We start from the raw sequence: 20240 nt of genomic DNA, 5'->3' as shown, positions 1-20240 counted from the left end.
CATATATAATGGAGCAGTAGTTTAACAAGTGTTTGGGAACAATAAGGCCATTTCAAATTTGTGCAAAGAACTATATTTTAGAATAGATGTGACAGATATTTGTGCCAGAGTGTCAAAATCACCGTATTGGCTGCTTACAAAGTCCAAAGATTTGACAGCTTTTAAGAGAGAAGGCACTGCAAATGTCATTTTCAAAACTTTCTACCAAAAGAGGCAGGGATGATACATAGCAGTTAATTCAGAAATAAGAAAAGTTAACCAGATAATAAAACAAAGTTATCCAAAGCTGTTGACATACAGTCGCAAGAATTCCAGATCAAATCTGTACTGAAACTAGGTCATTGCATTGTATACTGCTATGCTTTGACGATAGGTTTCACAGAATAACAGCAAATGAAGGGTTCTTATGTAGCCCCATCATTTATACAGTGCTGTTGACAGGATTGTGTCATTGTCTTGCAATGCCGCTTGTAAGATGGAGTGGGGTTCTTCTGTTTGAAAGTAAGTTTGTCTCCGACATGCTGTCGTGGTTGGTATGTGGCAATACAAAACTTTTGATAATATTTTAGAGTAACACCACAGCTTTATCAATGCAGAGGGGCTCTCTTGGCTGCGCAATCATTTTTGCTAGCCATCGTCTTCAGGATCCACCTGCTAGGTAAATTTATAGTGTACGTGCAGACTTTTATGTTGTCCTATAGGCAATAGAGGAGATGAGACATGCTTGAGAAAAGATTTTTCTCGTTTTCTGTGATTCTCTCGGTGGCTTCCAAGCAATTCATCAGATTTAATCAGGGAGAAAGTAATACAGATGCTCGTAGACGTTTCCTCCTCCAGAAGTGGATAGGTACCAGGACATTCCTGGATGCAGTAAGTGAAAAAGCTGATGTAGTGGCCAAGGAAAGGTAGAAAGTACCAAAATTGTGCCACTACCCTGCAAAATATTGCCATACTGTTACATCACAAGGTCACATGTCAACAGGAGGACAAGATGGTACTGACCATTCCTATACAGCATTTTGTCCTCTGACCCATGGCTACGTACTTTGGAAAAAGGGCTCACAAACATGTTGTGCTTTTGGCATACAAGTTTTAGTACACCAGTTTTAACAGTTGTGTACTATATACAAGTGAGAGGACAACAGTAAATTTAGGTAGAGAGTTACTTCAACTTTAGTTGATGACAAGATGAATTTCCTAGGAGTTTTACAATTTTGGCTGAACTCCCAACTTGCTTTCTCTTGTCAGATTTTGCTTTGTTCACCTGAGATAGTTGCATAATTTAGGCTTAACTTGCCACTTTTTCCGGTTTCTTGATCTCTATTTTCTTCCTGTCAGTGAAAGAGTCAACTTATCCAACTTTCCAGTGTTCAATTTTATTACTGCTTTTTGGTTGGAAGATCTTTTCTTGCATCAGAGAACATCAAAAGGTAACACTTGTTGCAAACACTGCTTATATCATTAAATTGCCAATATTTGTAATAATGTTAAAATAATAAAATTTATATGTTTAAATTTTTATTAATTAGTTATTTTTTATTGTAGGGCACACTGAAAGGATTGCTGCCAGACCAGCTGGAAAAGCTTGATTGCCAGATTATTCTTGGAAATACTTACCATCTTGGTACAAGACCGGTAATTAGCACTAGTCTACAGTTATTTAATAAAACACAACTTGTCAGTTAAAACCCTTTTGAATACAAGTACTCTAAATGGGTGGAAATATAGCAAAATTATGATCATATTTTGATATAGGCTTAGCAGAAATTTATTAGGTGGAAAACATTACACATGATTAAATATGTCACTATTGAGTTAAGGTGAAGCATGAAATTTTAGGTCAAATATAGAATTCCAGCGTACTGAATCGAATCAGATTGGTTTCTGAGCTGCACCAGCTGTCAAATGTGACATTTTTATAACAGCATGTTTTGGGACTGTGTTATCCATTGTCAAGTGCTATGAGACAAGGAAAGGAATCAATACATCACAATATGCACATACTGACAACCATATAAAATTATTTACATTGTCCTGTAGAATAACATACCTTAAAGCTTTCATACCATTACACTCCAAAAGCAAAAACCCAGCAGCAAACATGCATTGTCAAAAATAAATGTCTTCCTAGAACGTCTCATGTTGCATGTTTTATTCTCAAGGCATAGTTGCAAACTTAAAGACAGCCACTTTCACCTGCCAGAGCTAGTTCTTTCCTCCAATGCATGTCACAGTCCCCAGCGATGCTACAGTCTATTATAAAATCTATGATTGTCATATGTCAGATCCTATTAATTCTAAAAACCAATACTACACCTATGTTGCAACGTGTGCATCCATATAGAATGATCATCAGAAAACATTAAATCTAAAGCTGCTATTGGAGGCTGCTTCCTAAGAAGTACATCACTAAAATGGGCCCAGTAATAACCCTTGGATACTTATGTATTCTCATTTAACATGCTGACACATTCATTGTTACAGTACAAAATACTTTCACTTCCTCTAAACTTGACAACCACCATCCTTTATCCTCAAAGTGCAATACCGCTATGCTGTCTGTGATGTTACCCAATGAATGCTGCTTATTCTTGAGGTGCTTCGCCACTGACAGTGAGCTACTCTCTTCATTATTATGCTTTTCCCCAAACATTAGTACTGTAAGCACCTGCTTGCTCTGCCGGATCACATGACCACAAATAGATCCAGTTGTAACCTGGTGCTGCCAAGGTAGGTAAGCAAGTGCCGAGCTGTGCCAGGGTAGTTCATTTTTTGTAGTCCTCTGGGCCTGGTACTGACCACAGTAATGGTCCATCAGTCAGAGCTCTCACAAAGGAAATCATTAGAATCTCCAGTGCCTTACTACCGCCAATTGCCGCAGCAATGTGGAAGTGCCAATGACTACCTCAAGTATTGCCAGAAAGTGGCCTTTAAACCAGAGACTACAGTCGAGTTTTGTATTGGCTGTCACCATTACTGTGTGTTGCAACTTTTCAACTCCAAAGTGTACTCAGTCTTTGTCAGTTGTTGGGGCCATCTTCCCAATTATGGACTTGGATCAGTCAAGTGATAACTTAAACTTTACCATGAATAATTCTTGTAAAAACTAACTCCAAGAAGGAGCTCTTGGTTTGTGTGTTCTTTAGTAAACTGGTGTTCTCATTGCAGCTCCACTGGTGTGGGACATTCGCATTCACTTCTGTAAGGTATTGTTACTGGGACATAACAGTTGTTTGGATGAACAGGCCTACTGCTCACCCTAATATTTTACTGCATTTTAGTTTCCTACTTATTAATTTTTTGTTGCAAACTAACTGTGATGTGCAAGCAACTAAAGCATGACGTACAGTTTCAAGATAATTTGCATTTGCAAAACATTTACATTGCTGCAAAGATTTCACAAAATCCAGATGGTGTCTCAGGTATGGTTTGAGAAAAGTACAGTACAGTAACATATAAAATAAATTTTATGCAGAAATTAAGTAATAGATGCTGTTGTTACTCCAATAACTTCAGACATAGTAACACACAGTAGTGAAATGCAAAAGTCAGATTTGAACAGAGATAAGAACTAATGTATGTGACACGTTACTTCCTTTATAAAAATTACAGCTATTCCTTTATTATTAACATGTTGACTGCTGTGTGGCTACCAGTGGTCAAAGCAGGCAGCTCTGCTGTGCTGGCGGCATCCTGAGGCACTCAGCGTGTCCAAGTTATTTCATTGTTTTAGGATATACCAGTCTAGTGTGTTTTGCATTCACCAGTTGCAGAGTCTAGTAAAAATAGGAAAGTTTGTAAACTTTTGAAGCATATTCGCCACAAAAAATTTGGCATTGTTATGGAGAGCAATTGCTCAAGAAAATTTCAGGTTTCTTTCCAGGTGCAGTCACCAAAGTCCACAGCTGCTTTTTTTCCCTTTTTTATGTTATTTGAGTGCTGTTTTTCATACAGAAAATGTACAGAAAATTTGTGGCACAGCATGCAGCTGAACCTAACACATCTGATTTCAATGGCTGCTTCACTACCTGAGCCATCTGGATCCTTCCCTCCACCACCAGATTTTCTGAACTGTGCAGATGGGTGATATCCTTACAATACATTTTCTGCTCCTGCCATTATCCCTCAACTTATGGTAACATACTGTCTCCAACCCCCATCGCACTGTCCTATCATCTCCTCCCCATTCTCGTCTTCCACCCTGTTTATTTGCAGCCCTCTGCCACTGCATCCACCCGTCTTTCCTCACTGCTCTCCATTTTTCTTCCTTTTTTTCCCCCTGCTCCACAACATCCTGACACTGCGCCTCGTCCCTGCACACTCCACCAGACAGCATTCTTTTCTCTCTCTCCACCCATACACTATTATCCCTCCCCTTCCGCCCCCCCCCCCCCCCCTCTCCCCCAGACTTCTGCTTGCATCCCACATAATGTTGCTGGAGTTGACGGTTGTGCATGTGTAAGCTGTGCTTGCTTGCTTGCTTGCTTGTGTGTGTGTGTGTGTGTGTGTGTGTGTGTGTGTGTATGTTTGTTTGTGTGTTTTCTTTTACTGGTGAAGGCTGTTGTTTGTAAGCTGTATATGAGTGTCTTTTCATTGTGCCTGTCTGCAACTTGACATGTCTTCTTTATGGTAAGTAGCAGTTTGTCTTTTCCTACATTGTTGATATTCCTATCTGGAGTTTTCATTGTTTGAAATTTGTGGGAGAAGAATGTATGATATACATTACAATAAATATTGCATGCACAGAGGCATCCAATCAATCCTTCTTCCTGCTCTTCATATGCAAATGGAACAGAAAGAAACCCTAATAACTGGTACAGTGAGTTGTTCCTTCTGCCATGCACATCACAGTGGTTTGCAGAGTATAGATGTAGATGTAGATGGTAGTGTTGCCCATATTTAGGCTAAATGAGTTTGAAATCATGCCAGGTGTATCTGATTTTTATCATTTTTTGCCAAATCATTCTTGCAAACAGTTGAATAATGTTAATGACGCCTTCACTCCTTTATATCCAAACAATACTAGGTCCATCTCTAGTACATTTCTGGAAATAAAGTACTACATTGAAGTAAAGGGAAAGTATATGATGCTAAACTTTTTGTGTGTATTGTGTTGCTGTTGTTTTCTTAATCCAAAAACACAATTTCATGTTAAATTATGATAATCATGTCTACTACAAACACTCAGATATAAAGACCTTCATACTGTTGTTATAGGGATTTGACTTTGATCCACTTTATTTACAAAAACATTAACTACATATTTGCAGAAACTTATTTGTCTGTTCTTGTTCTGCATTTTACTAAAGAAGTATTCCCCCACAATTTGGGATATGGTAGTAGCCATTGCTCTTTTTGTCAGTTGTTTTGTGTCTTGTTATATGTGTGTCCTTATTGTTTCACAGGGTCCAGATGTTATTAAAAAAGCAGGAGGCCTGCATAAATTTATGGGCTGGAAGAGGGCCTTGTTGACAGATTCTGGTGGATTCCAGATGGTCTCACTGTTGAAACTTGCTGAAATAACTGAAGAAGGTGTAAAATTCAGATCTCCATACAATGGTTGGTATCTTCAGTAATAGTTGCTAGTGAAAGATTATCAGTAAAATGTGAAACTATCTGTTTATCCAGTAGCAGTTACAGAGGAAAATATTTGTATTTAACATTTACTAATCATAGCAACAAAAGTATTACAAAGATTGAACTGAAAAAACTCTTAGAAACAGTTCTTTGTATGTGCTTTTTCTTGAACATTAATAGAGAGGGTACAGAGAGAAGAAGTTACATGCCCTGTGTTGCTACAGGAACACTTTATATTGAGCATCTACTTAAATTTTTCTGATCGATAGTAATCATACTTTTTCTGAGAACTCATAGGTTGGACCCAATAGATAGTGCCCAATGGGTGGTGCCCATGAAGATCAGGGAAAGCCTCATCACTCATTTCACCTCAAAGAAAGTGAATGCATGACGTGCCATTCACTACTGGCTACCACTGTGGATCTGTGCTCAGTATGATAGCTGAAGGTAAAACAAAATAGTACTGGTCCAGAGTCATTCGACTCTACCAATCCATAACTGGGAATCCAGTGATCATGACAAAATACACAAAGATAATGTGTTCAGATCAGCAAATTTTTCTCTCACTGATATTTACCTCTTTTTTAATCCCAATTTCTGTACTGCATCATTCTATTTCATGCAGGGTCTGTTCTAAAAATTCATTTATTTAGTTACTTGCCAATTCCTCATGCCTTCGCCTGCATATGCTCTCAGCACATATATTAACAGCACTCCTCCTCCTCCTCCTCTTTGAGTCTACCTCTTCCTCCCTCTGTCCACTCATCCTCCTACCTCTGTCTGTCTATCCCCTCATCCCTTCTCTCTCTCTCTCTCTCTCTCTCTCTCTCTCTCTCTCTCTCTCTCCCCCCCCCCCCTCTCTCTCACACACACACACAGTTTTTTTCATCTCCACCTCTCCCTCTCTTTGATCTTATCTCTCTCTCTCTCTCTCTCTCTCTCTCTCTCTCTCTCTCTCTCTGACTATACCCTCCCCTCCCTCTTAGTTTTTCTACGCCTTCCACCTTCCTCCCCCCCCCCCCCCCCCCCCCGCTTTGTCCATTGCCTTGCCCATCTCGCTCAGTCCATCCCCTCCTCTGTCCATCTAAACCTGTCCCCAGCCATGATCATCAGCATGAGTAGGCTAAAGCATGGCTGATAGTACTACAACTCGCATGTCATGAAGGTCAGCGTATGTGTCAGGATGGAAAACTGTTTCTTGCCCCCAGATATGTAGGTTGCCCTGTAAAGCAGGTTGATTTGTTAGGCCAATACTGTTCCCGCACAACATGCATGTCATGCAGGGTAGCCTATGAGCCAGGGACTGGAAAAAAATATGCTTTTGCCCGTATCCCCATTCCTATTGGCAGCAGGAGATTATAAATCCCACAGTGCTGATTCTCATTAGGCCTGCTGTTTCTGTTCCAAATTTAGTTGAAATTGAATCAAGGGTTTGGGAAGAAATCACACACACACACACACACACACACACACACACACACACACAGATGTAAAGGCAAGATTAAAAATACAGTCTACAACAATTTTTGTCTTTGTTACTGAGTTAGTTTTTTGAATTTATGATGTTATTTCATTATTTGTTTTTCTGCTTCATCATGTAATTGTGCATTACTATGAAACATGTGCAACCAGAATGCTGAAATTGCCATCCAATGGAGCATCGATATGTCCTGCATAATGCCACTATGGAGATGAGAAAAACAACCCTTAGGTGATACTACAATATGCAGCGATTGATATATGTAAACATATATAGACCAACGCATATGGCACATCTGTCTGCAAGATAATGTTCATCCGTGAGTAAGAACAAAGAGAATGGCCAGCCAGCATTCCTTTTTCAGTATCAATTATATTAAAAATGTAAGAAGTTATAGAACTCATACAATAAGACTAGAGTATCCTTAATTTGGCACTTTGGTTGTATGTATTTTGTGGTAATGTAAAGTGAAATGGTAGTTCTTGCATACAGTCATGGGTACTCACAACATCAAATATTTGGTTGTTTCATTGAAGTCTGTGAATTGTACTAAGGTGGTTCAGGCAATTTTAATGTCATTCTTAGTGTATGAGTTGTATTTTCTTAATTCATGTTTTAATTTTTTAGGGTTTTGCAGAAGCACTTGAAACTGTATATAGGTCAAAATTCACAGTGGAATAAATTGAGTGTCGTACCACTGACAGTCACCTGGTGAAAATGTTGCAATTTCATAAGTACAATATGACTGTCACCAACCAAAGTGAAAATATTTCTGTCACCCTTTCAGGAGCTACACTCATTTATTGGCTACTTTCAGTGATTCTTACAAGATCAGTTATCCGCATGGACTGACCACATAGAATTTATCATTCTCTCTTCAATATCTTCATTTGTTTTTGTTGTTACTTCAGATTTCCCTGTTCATTCTGTCATGTTTTTAAAACTCTTGAAAGAACATTCTTCATAAACAATGGTGAGAATTACTTGCCTAACATGTCTTCACCTTCTTCTTTTGTACTACACGAAAATCCTGAGAATTAACATGGGTAGATCAGATAACCAATAAGGATGTACTGAATAAAATTGTGGGAAAAAAAAACTCGTGGCACAACCTCACTAAAAGAAAATATAAGTTTATAGAATACAAACTGAATCATCAAGAAGTAGTTAATTTGGTAATGGATGGAAATGCGGGAAGGAGGGATAAACATTTTAGAGGGAGACCAGTGTTGGAATAGAGTAATAGGCTTAAAACTTGTGTAGGTTGCATTAGTTATTCAAAGATAAAGAGATTTTCACAGAATAGACTAAGAACTGTATCAAACCAGTCTTTGGAATGAAAAATACAACACCAAATAACAGTAAAATATGTCAAGTGCGGCTGTTTATAATCACTGAATATCATTCCTAACATACTTGCTCCTTTTTGTCTGTTGGTTTTGAGTTTTTAAAATTGCTTTTTGATTTAGCTGCTTCTCTGCTACATCTAATTTGCATTTGTTGACGAAATTATTTAATTGGATAGGAAAAAAGTACTTACCAAGTGGGGGAAGAACACACACGTAAAAGACAGTTGTAAGTGGTAAGCTTTCGGAGCCATTGGCTCCTCCTTCAGGCAGAAGAGTCGAAGGTGAAGGAAGAAGGGTGAAGGAAAAGGACTGAAGAGGTCTAGGAAAAGGGGTACATTTCGGGAAAGTCACCCAGAACTGGAGGTCAGGAAAGACTTACCATGTGGGATGAGCAGGAAAGACTGATTGTTGGGGACCATCTGGTAGCAGAATACATGAGGTGTGATCAAAAAGTAATGGAAATTTTTGTTTTCCTTAAAGAATATTTCTTTATTTATTAAAATCAACTGTGTCCCCTTCATAGTAATCCCCCTCAGATATAATACACTTTTGCCAGCACTTTCTCCAATCTTGGAAGCATTTCTGAATGTTATTTTTTGTTATGGAGTTCATCTCCTTCAGTGATTCTGTTTTTATCTCATATATATCCGGTAAATACGATGACTGAGGCAACATAAGCGGTTTGTTTTTTTGCCAAAAAATCATGAACAAGTACTGAGATGTGAGCAGGAGCATTAACACGATGTAATTTCTACTAGTGTTTTTGCCACAATTCTGGTCGTCGCCAGGCGGGGAAGCTGCCGGCGGTGGAGCACGCACCACCGGGTAAACACAAGGACGAGTTGGACGACAGACCAACGACAACCGACAACGACCAACTATGACCGACACAACAAGGAAGAGATAAACAATGGAGGCTTGTAGAAACCACAACACCAAACACCAACAGTAAATCCACTCGGAACCAGAGCCAGGCAAATGTCAACAATGAGCACCGATCAGAAAGCAGTACTGCCGAGATATAGACGCAATCCAGAGTGAGTACCAGACTGGCTGGACTAGGGCAGAGCGGGTCCCTATATACGAAACCGGAGGGAGCGGCTATTGGCCGCGGTCTGCACGTGGTGTAGCGGTGACGCCCTCGCTGTGCAAGAGCCGCTGCACGGAAGAGCGGACGCGGAGCCCTCTATGGGCTGGCCACGTCCATTTGTTCTGGCGCATGTTCAACTTCCGCGGCGGGAGGTACTAGAATCAGCAACCTCGCTGATGGTGATTCAGCACTAAATATTCAAAACAGCTGAAAATGCAAATATGTGTGCCAACAAGTAAAAAAAAAATAGTAAATTGACTTATGAAGCCTGCAAAACTAAAAAATTACCATTATTTTTTTGTATCATACCTCTTACACTTTTATCATACCTTGTAAACCTGAGCACAACATACTTGACTTCAATTGTTACTTCACAACAAACGCCATCTCGATCCTCCATCCCATTCCATTCCATTCCACCTCACCCCACCACAAATACTACCTTCTCTGACTGATGTAGATGGGAATTGTGCTTTGGATCCCTTAATCTTCCTTACTTCCATCTCTGCTAGCCTCTGTCTTACATCCATCTCCATCCATCACCTTGTGCAGCCCAAGTCACAGCATTACTCCACACCCAAAGTGTCTTCTCAGTTGTCTCCCTCTTCCTCTGTCCCCTGCATCCCACTCAGTCATATTCTTCATTTGATTGTATACCACATGCATCGTCACCTGCCTGCACCAAGGTGGCATAGCCGGCACTACATTCCTATCCCGTAATCTGTTGCCCTTCTGTTCCAGCTGTCAGCCACATCCAGGATAAATCATATTAATATTGAGTAATACCACCTGTAGTCATGATAATGGCCTCAACTTAACAAGTAAGAGAATCAGTGTCCAGAAGTTTCTTCGGGTACATCATAGCCAGTTGAAGCAATTCATTGATGATGAGATCCTGTAGAGCAATCAAATTGTTGGTGATGTCGAGTGCTGAGTTTCATCCACTGTTCCAAATAGTTCCAAACATTTTCTATGGTTTTAAGATTGTGTGATTTAGCAGGTGGGTTGAGGTGTGACAGGGTGCCTGAATCTTAGTTAAACCAGGAACTTTGTCATGCAGCTCCTTGAACATGGCTGTTGGTGTCACAGAAGCCAGGAGTGCTCAGAGCAGACTTGTCATGAAGATGTAGACAACAGCACTGCACTTGCTGGCAGAGACTGTTAAAATAAATAACCCGATTCATATTCGTGGTCCCCCCCAGGGGGCCCATCGCTATCTGATAAGTTCATGCTTGGCTACCACAGGTCCCCAGCCTTTGCAGCATCTCTTCGCTTCTTTACTGCATGTCTATCCTCTCACTATTCTTTTCCCCCTCCTACAGAAATTTTTCTTTCTTTGTTCACATTCCCTTAGCCTTCCTCCACTTCGGCATTTGAGGCTTTCCTTTTTCTTTTTCCTCCCTGTGTCTGGGTAATGCATACTTCCCAGCATCAGGTAGGTTTCGCAAGTACTGCCTGGTACAGGCCAGTCTGCGCTGCTACCTTTCCAAATTGTCGATTGGTCCGTGTGTCAGGTGTTCAGGAGGTGTGAAAAATCATCTAAGGCAAGTGTGCCCCCTTCTGAAGGGGGCCCCAGTTGGATGGAGCATGCCATCAGAGATGCTGGCAATCATGGGGATTTTCTTGCAATGAGTCAATCATCTTCACAGTCAACAGCCACTTAACATAAACAGAATGAGGCTAACCATTCTAAGACCATCCCAGCTGCACCAAGGCTCCTCATGGTTTCACGTACTGAAGACAGGCAGTCCTTTGCAACAGTAAATCTGTTTATTATTCAGAAAGGCGTTGATGCAGTTTTTGGCCCCGTAAAAATCCTGCTCTCATTTATGTAATGGCACTTTGCTTTTGGAGACTACTTCTGATCCTCAAGCACAACTACTGCGTGCAGCTTTGCACCTCCGTGGCTACCCTGTTAGTGCCGAGGCCCATCGAACACTGAATTCTTCCCGTGGTGTTACTTAACACTACGCTCTCGATGGTCTGACTGAGGCTGAAATCCAAACATGCTTCTCTGACAAGAGTGTTATTGCCGTCCATCGGGGGATGAAAAAAGTAGATGCCTCCTTAGTGCCCACTTGCATTCTTTTTCTCACTTTTGATGGAGTGGTTCTTCTATCAAAGATCAAAGCAGTCAGACCATATATTCTGAACCCGATGCCTGCTACCAGTGTCACCATTACAACCACACTCAAGAATCTTGTCGACAGTGCAATTGTCCCATATATCTCGATTGAGTGGGCTGTCCAGGAGATCCGGGTGAAGAAAAAAGTGCCTTAACCGGTCACTTGCAAGTTGTAACTGGTCGGAAAACCTGCATTCTACAATCTTGCACCTACAGTACTATTCTTCCTACATCTCGCTCAATGAAGGACATGGCCATGCAGACATGCAACCTAAAATTTAGCATCACGGTTGTGACATCGTCCAGTGTCGTGGTAGTGTACCTGTCTGCTCCTCCAGCTGTGAAACATGCCACCAAGCTCTCACCTCACAGGGCAAAGTCACCAGCAGACCGGAAAAGACAAAAATACTCCCACATAGAATTCCCATGTCCCTCCAGCCAACCAATGCCTCTGCTAACCGGAAAGGCTTGAAGAAGTCAAAGGCAAGCAGTCTTCTCCTTTGCCAACTCAAAGATCCTCTTTGAAATCTGTTGCCACATGATACCCTCACCCAGCTGACTTCTGTGTCACCGGTGCACACCACCAGCCATTTTTCTGGTCCGGACTCCACAGGCCAACAGCAGAACAATGCCGACACTTCTGTAGACCTCGTGGAGCAGGATCCTGTTGCCTCTGTGCCGTATAGCACTGAGTGTAACAGTAACTGACAATGTCATTGTGAACACTATTGCTGTCTCCAGCACCTTAGGCTGCCATTCGGAGAGATTTTGAGCTCCTCCCACTATCACCCTGTGTTCCTCCGTCAGAAACAAGCAGAGGAAACTCAGACGATACCCTTCTCTTCTCAGAATCGTGATTGCTAAAATGCTGCCTTTACTGTGAGGGAGCTAGATCATGCTCTCACTTCATCCCGATCCTCCGCCCCAGGGCAAGAAACTGTTCACATTCAGATGTTGCAGTACCTTACCTAAACCCAGTAAGGACAAACACCTTCCTTCTAGCTACCGCCCCATGTCTCTCACCAGCTATTTTTGCTAGGTGATGGAACGTATGATTCATTCTCGGCTGGCGTGGTGGCTCGAGTCTCGCAATTTACTGACCACTGCACAGTGTGGATTTCAAGTGCACCGTTCTGCAACTGACCATCTCGTCACTTTGTCCACCCATGTCATGAATGGTTTTCTGTGGAAATTGCAGACTGTGGCCGTGTTTTTCGATTTGAACCTGCTGGAGGATTGGTATCCTTCATATTCTTTACATATGGGGCTTCTGTGGTTGCATGCCCCACTTCCTTCAGGAATTTTTAAAAGGTGAGTTTTCAAGGTACTTGTGGGTTCTGCCTTGTCAGACACCTTTATCCAGGAAAATGGAGTGCCTCAGGGTTCTGTCCTGAGTGTCATTCTCTTTGCTGTTGCCATTAATTGAAAAATGGCCTGTCTCCTGCTGGACATCTCCGGCTCTCTTTTGGTTGATGATTTTGCCACCTATGGCAGTTCTCCATGGACATGTCTCATTGAGCGGCATCTTCAGTGATGTCTTGATCGTCTTTACTCATGGAGCACCGACAATTGCTTTAGTTTTTCCACTGACAAAACTGTTTGTATGAATTTCTGTTGGCTTCTTCCACCATCTTTACATCTTGGTTCATTGAAACTGTGAAATTCCAGGGGCTCATGCTTGATAGGAAACTTTCTTGGTCCTCCCACGTGTTTTACCTGGCAGCCCGTGAGTGTGTCTTCGTCATTGGCACCGACATTTTTCAGTATTGGCTTCCAGAACACTGCTCAGTATTTACAGCAGAGCACTTTGCCCCTATTGGGTCACACAGTACATCCAGTGACACAGGCTTTTCAATTGTGTCATCAGCTCAGACTCACACAGCACCCATCAAAGCCTCTTTGTGCTGCACACCATCCATCCCTTAGTGCAACTGGTCCAGGAAAGCTGTCACTTGCTCAGTCTTGGAGCCACTGTGATGTTTATGTGGGTTCTTGGCCACATTGGTTTGACAGGACGTGAGGCCACTGACGCTGCTGCAAAGGCTGCAGTCCTCATACCTCAGCCCGATAGCTCTTACATTCTGTCCAATGGTCTCTGTGTTGCCATCTATCAGCAGATCGTGGTCACTTTGGCATCACCACTAGTCCTCCCTTCATGGGAACAAGTTCCAGGTTATTAAGCCTCTCCCAGCGGCTTGGATGACTTAATCTCGCCGCAAGGAGATCATTTTAGCTAGGTTGCATATTGGGCACTGTCCTTTAGCCATCCAATTGTTGTTAAGTGGTGCTTCACCACCACTTTGTGCACATTGCACCCAACTTTTGACTGTCCACCATTTCCTTATGGTATGCCTTTTTTTTTTTTTTTTTTTTTTTAACCACTTACATTCCCATTTGTGTTTGCCAATTGAGTTATCGGCCATTTTAGCGAACAGAGCACACTCTGTCAAACGCGTTTTATTTTTTATCCGCCATAGCAATATGGCGAAGGCCATTTAATTTTTAGTTCTGCACCTCCATTTTTCTATGGCATATTTTATAGACCTTTCTCCACATCCCTGTTTTTAGTGGTTTTTTCTTCCGTCAATTGGGACTGACATGTAGTCATTTTTAACTCCTCTCTTTGTCTTCATGTTCTACAGTTTTGACATGGGCACATATGGCCATAGTTGTTTTTGTGCGCTAAAAGAACATTCATGGTAACCAATTGAGTAGACCTTGATCATGGTGTGCAAGCCACTACACGAAATGTCACAGATATGTCACAGATGCATCTCTGACATGAATTGTTAGGTTGGTGCATACGCTTGTAGTGTTTTTGTTTTGCGTGTTGGTATTTTATTAGCTGTGAGTTTATTTATTGATTGTTATTTTTTATCTGTAGTTCACTGTTGCTATTTGAGTTTACATATTGTTATTTGGAGATAATGAGTGGAGCTGTGGATGCTAGAAAATGGAGCGCTAAGTAGAGAAATCGGTACTTTTATGATGTATACTTTTGTTTGAGTTCAACTGAGGGGGCAGCAGCGGAGGCAACTACAAACACTTGCACCATGTTACGGGGATGATAATGCCATTGGACAGAGCACATCAAGAAAATGGTTTCCTCAGTTTAAGAAGTATCATTTTGACTTTAGCGACTCACCATATTCAGAAAGATGTTTTGGGTTTGATGATGATCATTTAAATGCATTAATCACAATAATCCATATCCCCAGGGGGCTCATGATTCTTTCAAGAGTTCATGCGTGGCTCACACAGGGCTCCAAGCAGGTTATCCACCTTGTTTCCTGTATTCCTTGTGATTTTGTTCCTATTGTCTTTTCTCTTTCATCCTTTCTGGTGTTTTTGATCTCCCTTTTGGGTTTGACCTCCACTTCTGAATTTTCTGTCTTTACTGTGAGCCATTTGGGGAAGAACTCCCTCTGTAGTGTATACAACATGGATTTCTCTCTCCCCCCTTTTCCTTCCCCTCTACCTCCCTCACCATAGTCCCCCAACACCCCGCTAGGTCACAAGCACGTTGTCAGTCCGTGTGATGGGGCTGTTATGTACCCATCTGGATGAGCCCCCTGACAACACAGGGATCATGCCACTGATACCTGAGCTGTTCCCTCCCCAAGTATGCCAAGGAGTGTTTGTTTGTCATCCTGCAGCAGCGGAACTCCTGGCAACAGCCGCCATGCCAGGCAACTGTTGCTGTGGCTGGAAGGCACCTATGGAGTGTTTCATGGTGGATGCTTGGTGCAAGAAGTGTATCAAGCTGCAAAAATCTGGCCATTCAAACGACTGTCTCTTTTGAGTGCTAGCAGATCACTGAATGCTGCTTCGTATGATCCTATACCTTCCCTCCACTGGCTTCACCCTTGGAGGAGGGCCAGGTTTGCCATCTCGAAAGGAAACATTTGCCCCACTACCTGGTCTGCACTAGGACAGACAGGGACACATTCACCACCACAAAGCCTTTCTTTTTTGTGGAGAATATAGAGGACAAGTTTGGTGAAGTGGAGTCTTTCAGTAACATGTGGTCAGGCTCCCTGTTGAACAAAGCTTCTTCTGCCGCCCAGTCTGCAGCCCTTCATGCTTGTGATAGCCTGTGTGCCATCCTGATGTCTATTACCCCTCACCAGTCTGTGAATATGGTCCAGGGACTGATTTTTCATAGGGACTCATCCTGCAAACTGGCTAATATGGAGCGACACGTTACACATTTCATTCAACGTGTGCAGAAGGGACTTATAGACAACCGCATCGATACTGACACCTTTATTCTGGCTTTTGAGGGGGATACCCTCCAAGAGAAGGTCAGGGTTATGTATTACCAGTGTGTCATGAAGCCTTATGTCCCAACACCCATGAGGTGCTTTCAGTGCTCGTGTTTTGGACATATGTCTTCCCACTGTATGATGGACCCTCTGCGTGGTGACTGTGGCCACCCACTCCATGAGGGAAGGTCCTGTGTTCCAGCACCTTTATGTGTAAATTCTCCACACTCGCCAGATTGCCCAGTTTACAAGAAAGAAAAGAAGATCCATGTGTACAAGTCCTTGGATCGTGTACCTTATGCTGAGGCTAGCCAGAAATACGACAGACTCCAACCAGTTTGAATTTCTTGTACTTTTGCCTGTTACATCCTTTCTCCCACCTATCTCTTCCTTATCCCAGCCCTGTCCCCTCATTGTCCCCCGTCCCCTGTGGTTCTTGAGCCCTCCTGTCCGGGTGCTTCTCCTCCTTCCTGGCCAAAGAAGTGCCCTCTTCTTAGGTGCCCCTCGGTGATGGGGCTCCCTCCAGGCCTCCCCCTGGCGTCTCTCAGTCCGGAGGCCTGTCACCACAACTCAGTCATGGGACACACCATCTGTGCATCCTAAGGTCACCCGCTCTCTTTCGGTTCCAGGATGTTGAGAAGCCTACTCTCCCTCTGTGCCCTGCCCTCCTAGACCTCCGAAAGAGGAGGAGGAGAAGAAGAAGAAACACAAGTCCCAAGACAAGGCCCCCCTGGTGCTCCCGGAGGTGCCATCTTTCCCATTCACAACCTGAGTCCCACATCTTATTCATGGGTGTTGCCCCATCCTCGTCGGTGACGACCACTGACTTGGTGACATGACCTCTCCTCGGCAGCTTATGTCTAACCTGGACTCTCGCCACATGATGATCCATTGGAATTGCAATGGATATTACTGTCACCTACTGGAAATACTACATGTTTCTTCTTATTCCATGTTGTCTTGCTCTTCAAGAAATGCACTTCCATAATAACTGTTCTCCAATGTTTTGTGGTTATCGGGCGTTGTGTTGTAACTGTGCCAGCCTCAGTACAGCATCTGGAGAGGTCTACACTTCTGTTCACACTGATGTCATTAGTGACGAGACCCCTTTGTACCAACATGGAAGCAAAAGCACTATGAGTGCAGATAACCCAAGCAAATCACCATTTGCAATGTCTACCTCCCCTCAGGTAGATCAGTTCCTTATGTTGACGTGCTTACCTTAATACAGGAACTCCTGGCCCTGTATCTCCTCCTATTCACTATGAGTGAAGATAACCCAAGCAATCACCATTTGCAATGTCTAACTCCCTTCAGGTAGGTCAGTTCCTTATGTTGACCTGCTTACCTTAATACAGGAACTCCTGGCCCTGTATTTCCTCCTCGGGGCCTTCAAAGCACACAACCCCCTGTGAGGAAGTGTCACTTCGACAGGTAAGTGTCTTCTAGTTGACGAACTTATTACAGACTTCAAAGCATGTCTCCTCAGTGACAATTCCCCTACCTATTTCAGTGCTGCTCCTTGGCACCTTTTATGCTGCTCATCTCATGATGTCGTCCTCTGCTGTCGTGGATTCTCTACATTGGCCACCTCATATGACCTTTGTCACAGTGACCACTTTCTGGTGATCTCTCCCCCACTGCCACCAGGCAGACAGGCCCCCACGTTGGGCATTCTGCAGAGCCAGTTCATGTTGATATATGTCTGCTGTGCACTTCGATATCTCACCTCTCTCTTGGATTGCATTGATGTGGTCATTTGAGATGTCTGCCACTATTCTTCGTGCTGGTGCTACAGATCCCCCTTGTCATCGACTTGTACCGTGGTGGACCAAGAATGTTGCAGTAGCTATCCAGGACTGCCAACGTGCACTGCAACAATTTAAATGACACCCTTCACAGACTAACCTTATCACTTTTAAGGGAGCACTAGGTTTCCTCCTTGGGGACGTATACCTCTTCATCGCAGGTTTGGTCCAAGCTCCATAGCCTTCTGGGCCGCCAGTGAAAATAGACTGTCCAGGGTCTTATCCTACAGGGTGCTCTGTGTACTGATTCATCGGTCCTTGCAGAACTTTTCATGACACACTTTGCGACAGCATCAAGTCCTCTTCATATCCTGCTACCTTTCTCCAGCAGAATCACCAAATTGAAGAAAGTCCCCTCTGTTTCAACCCCAACAAGCTGAATCCTTTAATGTGCCCTTCATTAAATGAGAATTCTTGCAGGCTCTTACTTTTTCACATGACACAGCTCCATCCACAACCAGATGATCCAACACTTGGAAATTACCCAGAGGCATAATATACTCAGGGCCTTCAACCGTATTTGGCTCATGGGTTCCTTCCCTTCACAATGGCAAGACAGCTTAGTTATCCCCATCCTTCAGCCTGGGAAGAACCCAACATCTCTCGAGAGCTACCACCCAATTAACCTGGCCAACGTACTTTGTAAACTGCTAAAGAGGATGGTTAGCTTCTGATTATGTTGGGTACTTGAATCTCGTGGCCTTTTGTCCCTGTATCAGTGTGGCTTCCGGGAAGGACAATCTACAACTGACCATTTACTGATTGGAAACAGCAATCTGATAGGGGGTTTTATTAACCACCAACACCTTCTTGTGGTTTTCACTGCCCTACATAAGGCATATGACACAGCTTGGTATTGTCACATTTTAGTTACCTTCTGTGACTCGGGCTGTCACAGCCCCTTCAGATTTCTATCTGCAATTTTTTATCCCACTGGCTCTTTTGGGTTCAAGTTGCACTTCACTCAGACCCCTTGGATCTGAGAGAACAGTATCCCACAGGGTTCTGTGTTAGTGTCACACTCTTCCCCATCGCTATCAGCGGGCTTGTAACTTCTGTTGGACATCTGGTTACCCTGCCATTGTATGTTGAAGATATTTGCGTTAGTGTAGCTCTCACTCGGTAGCATCTGCTTCCACTTTTCTCCCTCGCAAAACGCCGGTTATGCATTTTTGCTGTCGACCCAAATCACACCCTGATCAAGAACTTTATTTAGGCAACCAGCACCTTGATGTTATCTGCAGTTCCGTTTGTTGGGCCTTATTTTTGATGGAAAGCTGATGTGGCTGCACCATATTCTTCACCTGAAGACTACCTGCGTGCAGAAGCTTAATTCTCTTCCCCTCCTGGCCCAACATCGTGGGGCACAGACTGTTCTTTCTTCTCCATCTTCACTGTGATCTGATTTTGTCAAGACTAGATTATGGTTGTCAGATGTATGGCTCAGTGGCTCCTTCCACTCTGAAACTAATTTACCCTGTTCACCATTATGAGCTGCGTCTGGCTGTTGGTGCCTTTCACACTAGTCCCGTCGACAGTCTCCTTCCAGAAACAGGATTCCCCCTCTACAAATATGACAGAAGCAACTCCAGATTTTTTTAGGGAATCTCCATTTGACAATTCCCTGGCCATCCTGTTTACCCCGTCCTCTTTGCAAACAAGGGATGTCTCCCTCCTGATACCCGCCCTTGGGTGGGACTGCTGGTTGGAATGCATCTCACTTCCCTGTATCAGAATCTCCGTCTCCTTTCACTGGAAAGTGACCTTTGTATTTCCTCCTCCCCCTTCCCCCCTCCTTTGGATGGTGCCTCAACCACAGATTAGGACTGATCTGCTCCAGTGTCCTAAGGTCTCTGTCGCTGCTATGATATTCTATCATCTCGTATGTTCTACCCTTGAAGAGTTCCAGGGTGCTATCATCTTCTACACTAATCTTTCTAAAACAATCGCTAATGTGGGGTATGCTTCTACGTCTCCTACTGGCATGGAACACCATTGGCTGCCAGGATTATGTAGTGTGTTCACAGCAAAACTGCTTGCCATTAACAGGGCCCTCCATTTTGTTTCTCAGACTTTCCTCCACAGTGTTTTAATATGTACTGACTCAATGAGCAGCTTGAAGGCTATAGACCAATGCTACTCTCATCACCCTGTGGTCTCTGCTATGCATGACTTTCTCTCTGCCCTTGGCCATACCGCCTGCTTTGTTGTCTCTCTCTGGGTCCCAAGTCTGTAGGCATCCCCGCAAATGAACTTGACCATTTGATTAGAGAGGCAGATACTTAACTCCATTCCCTGTCATGATTCCAGGTGCCGATATGCAGATACAAATCAAACTCTCTTTGCCCAAAAATGGAACGACATCCTGTGTGCTACTGCTCTCAGTAATAAACTCCCCACAATTGTGGAAACTGTTGCAGTTTGGCACTCTTTCTACGGCTCCTCTTGGAAAGAGTCCAAGTCCACAGTCGTATTCCTTCTACACATTGATTGTACTAGGCTCACTCATTGTTTTCTCTTGCGTAACAAGACACCCCCCACAATGT

The 20240-nt window shown here is 43.1% G+C and overlaps 1 protein-coding gene across 1 annotated transcript in view; it reads left to right on the top strand.

The window, feature by feature from the left end:
- Positions 1–20240, top strand: part of LOC126191584 (queuine tRNA-ribosyltransferase catalytic subunit) — a 63459-nt gene that overhangs the window by 29282 nt on the left and 13937 nt on the right. The window contains exons 2-3 of the mRNA XM_049932520.1: positions 1546–1635; positions 5406–5559. Of these exons, the coding sequence (XP_049788477.1) occupies positions 1546–1635; positions 5406–5559 (244 nt within the window). The remainder of the gene's footprint in view (positions 1–1545; positions 1636–5405; positions 5560–20240) is intronic.

Source organism: Schistocerca cancellata, chromosome 6, assembly GCF_023864275.1.
Source record: "Schistocerca cancellata isolate TAMUIC-IGC-003103 chromosome 6, iqSchCanc2.1, whole genome shotgun sequence".
NCBI classification, from domain to species: domain Eukaryota; kingdom Metazoa; phylum Arthropoda; class Insecta; order Orthoptera; family Acrididae; genus Schistocerca; species Schistocerca cancellata.
Note: the sequence above shows the minus strand (reverse complement) of the source record. Positions and strands in the feature narration are given on the sequence as shown.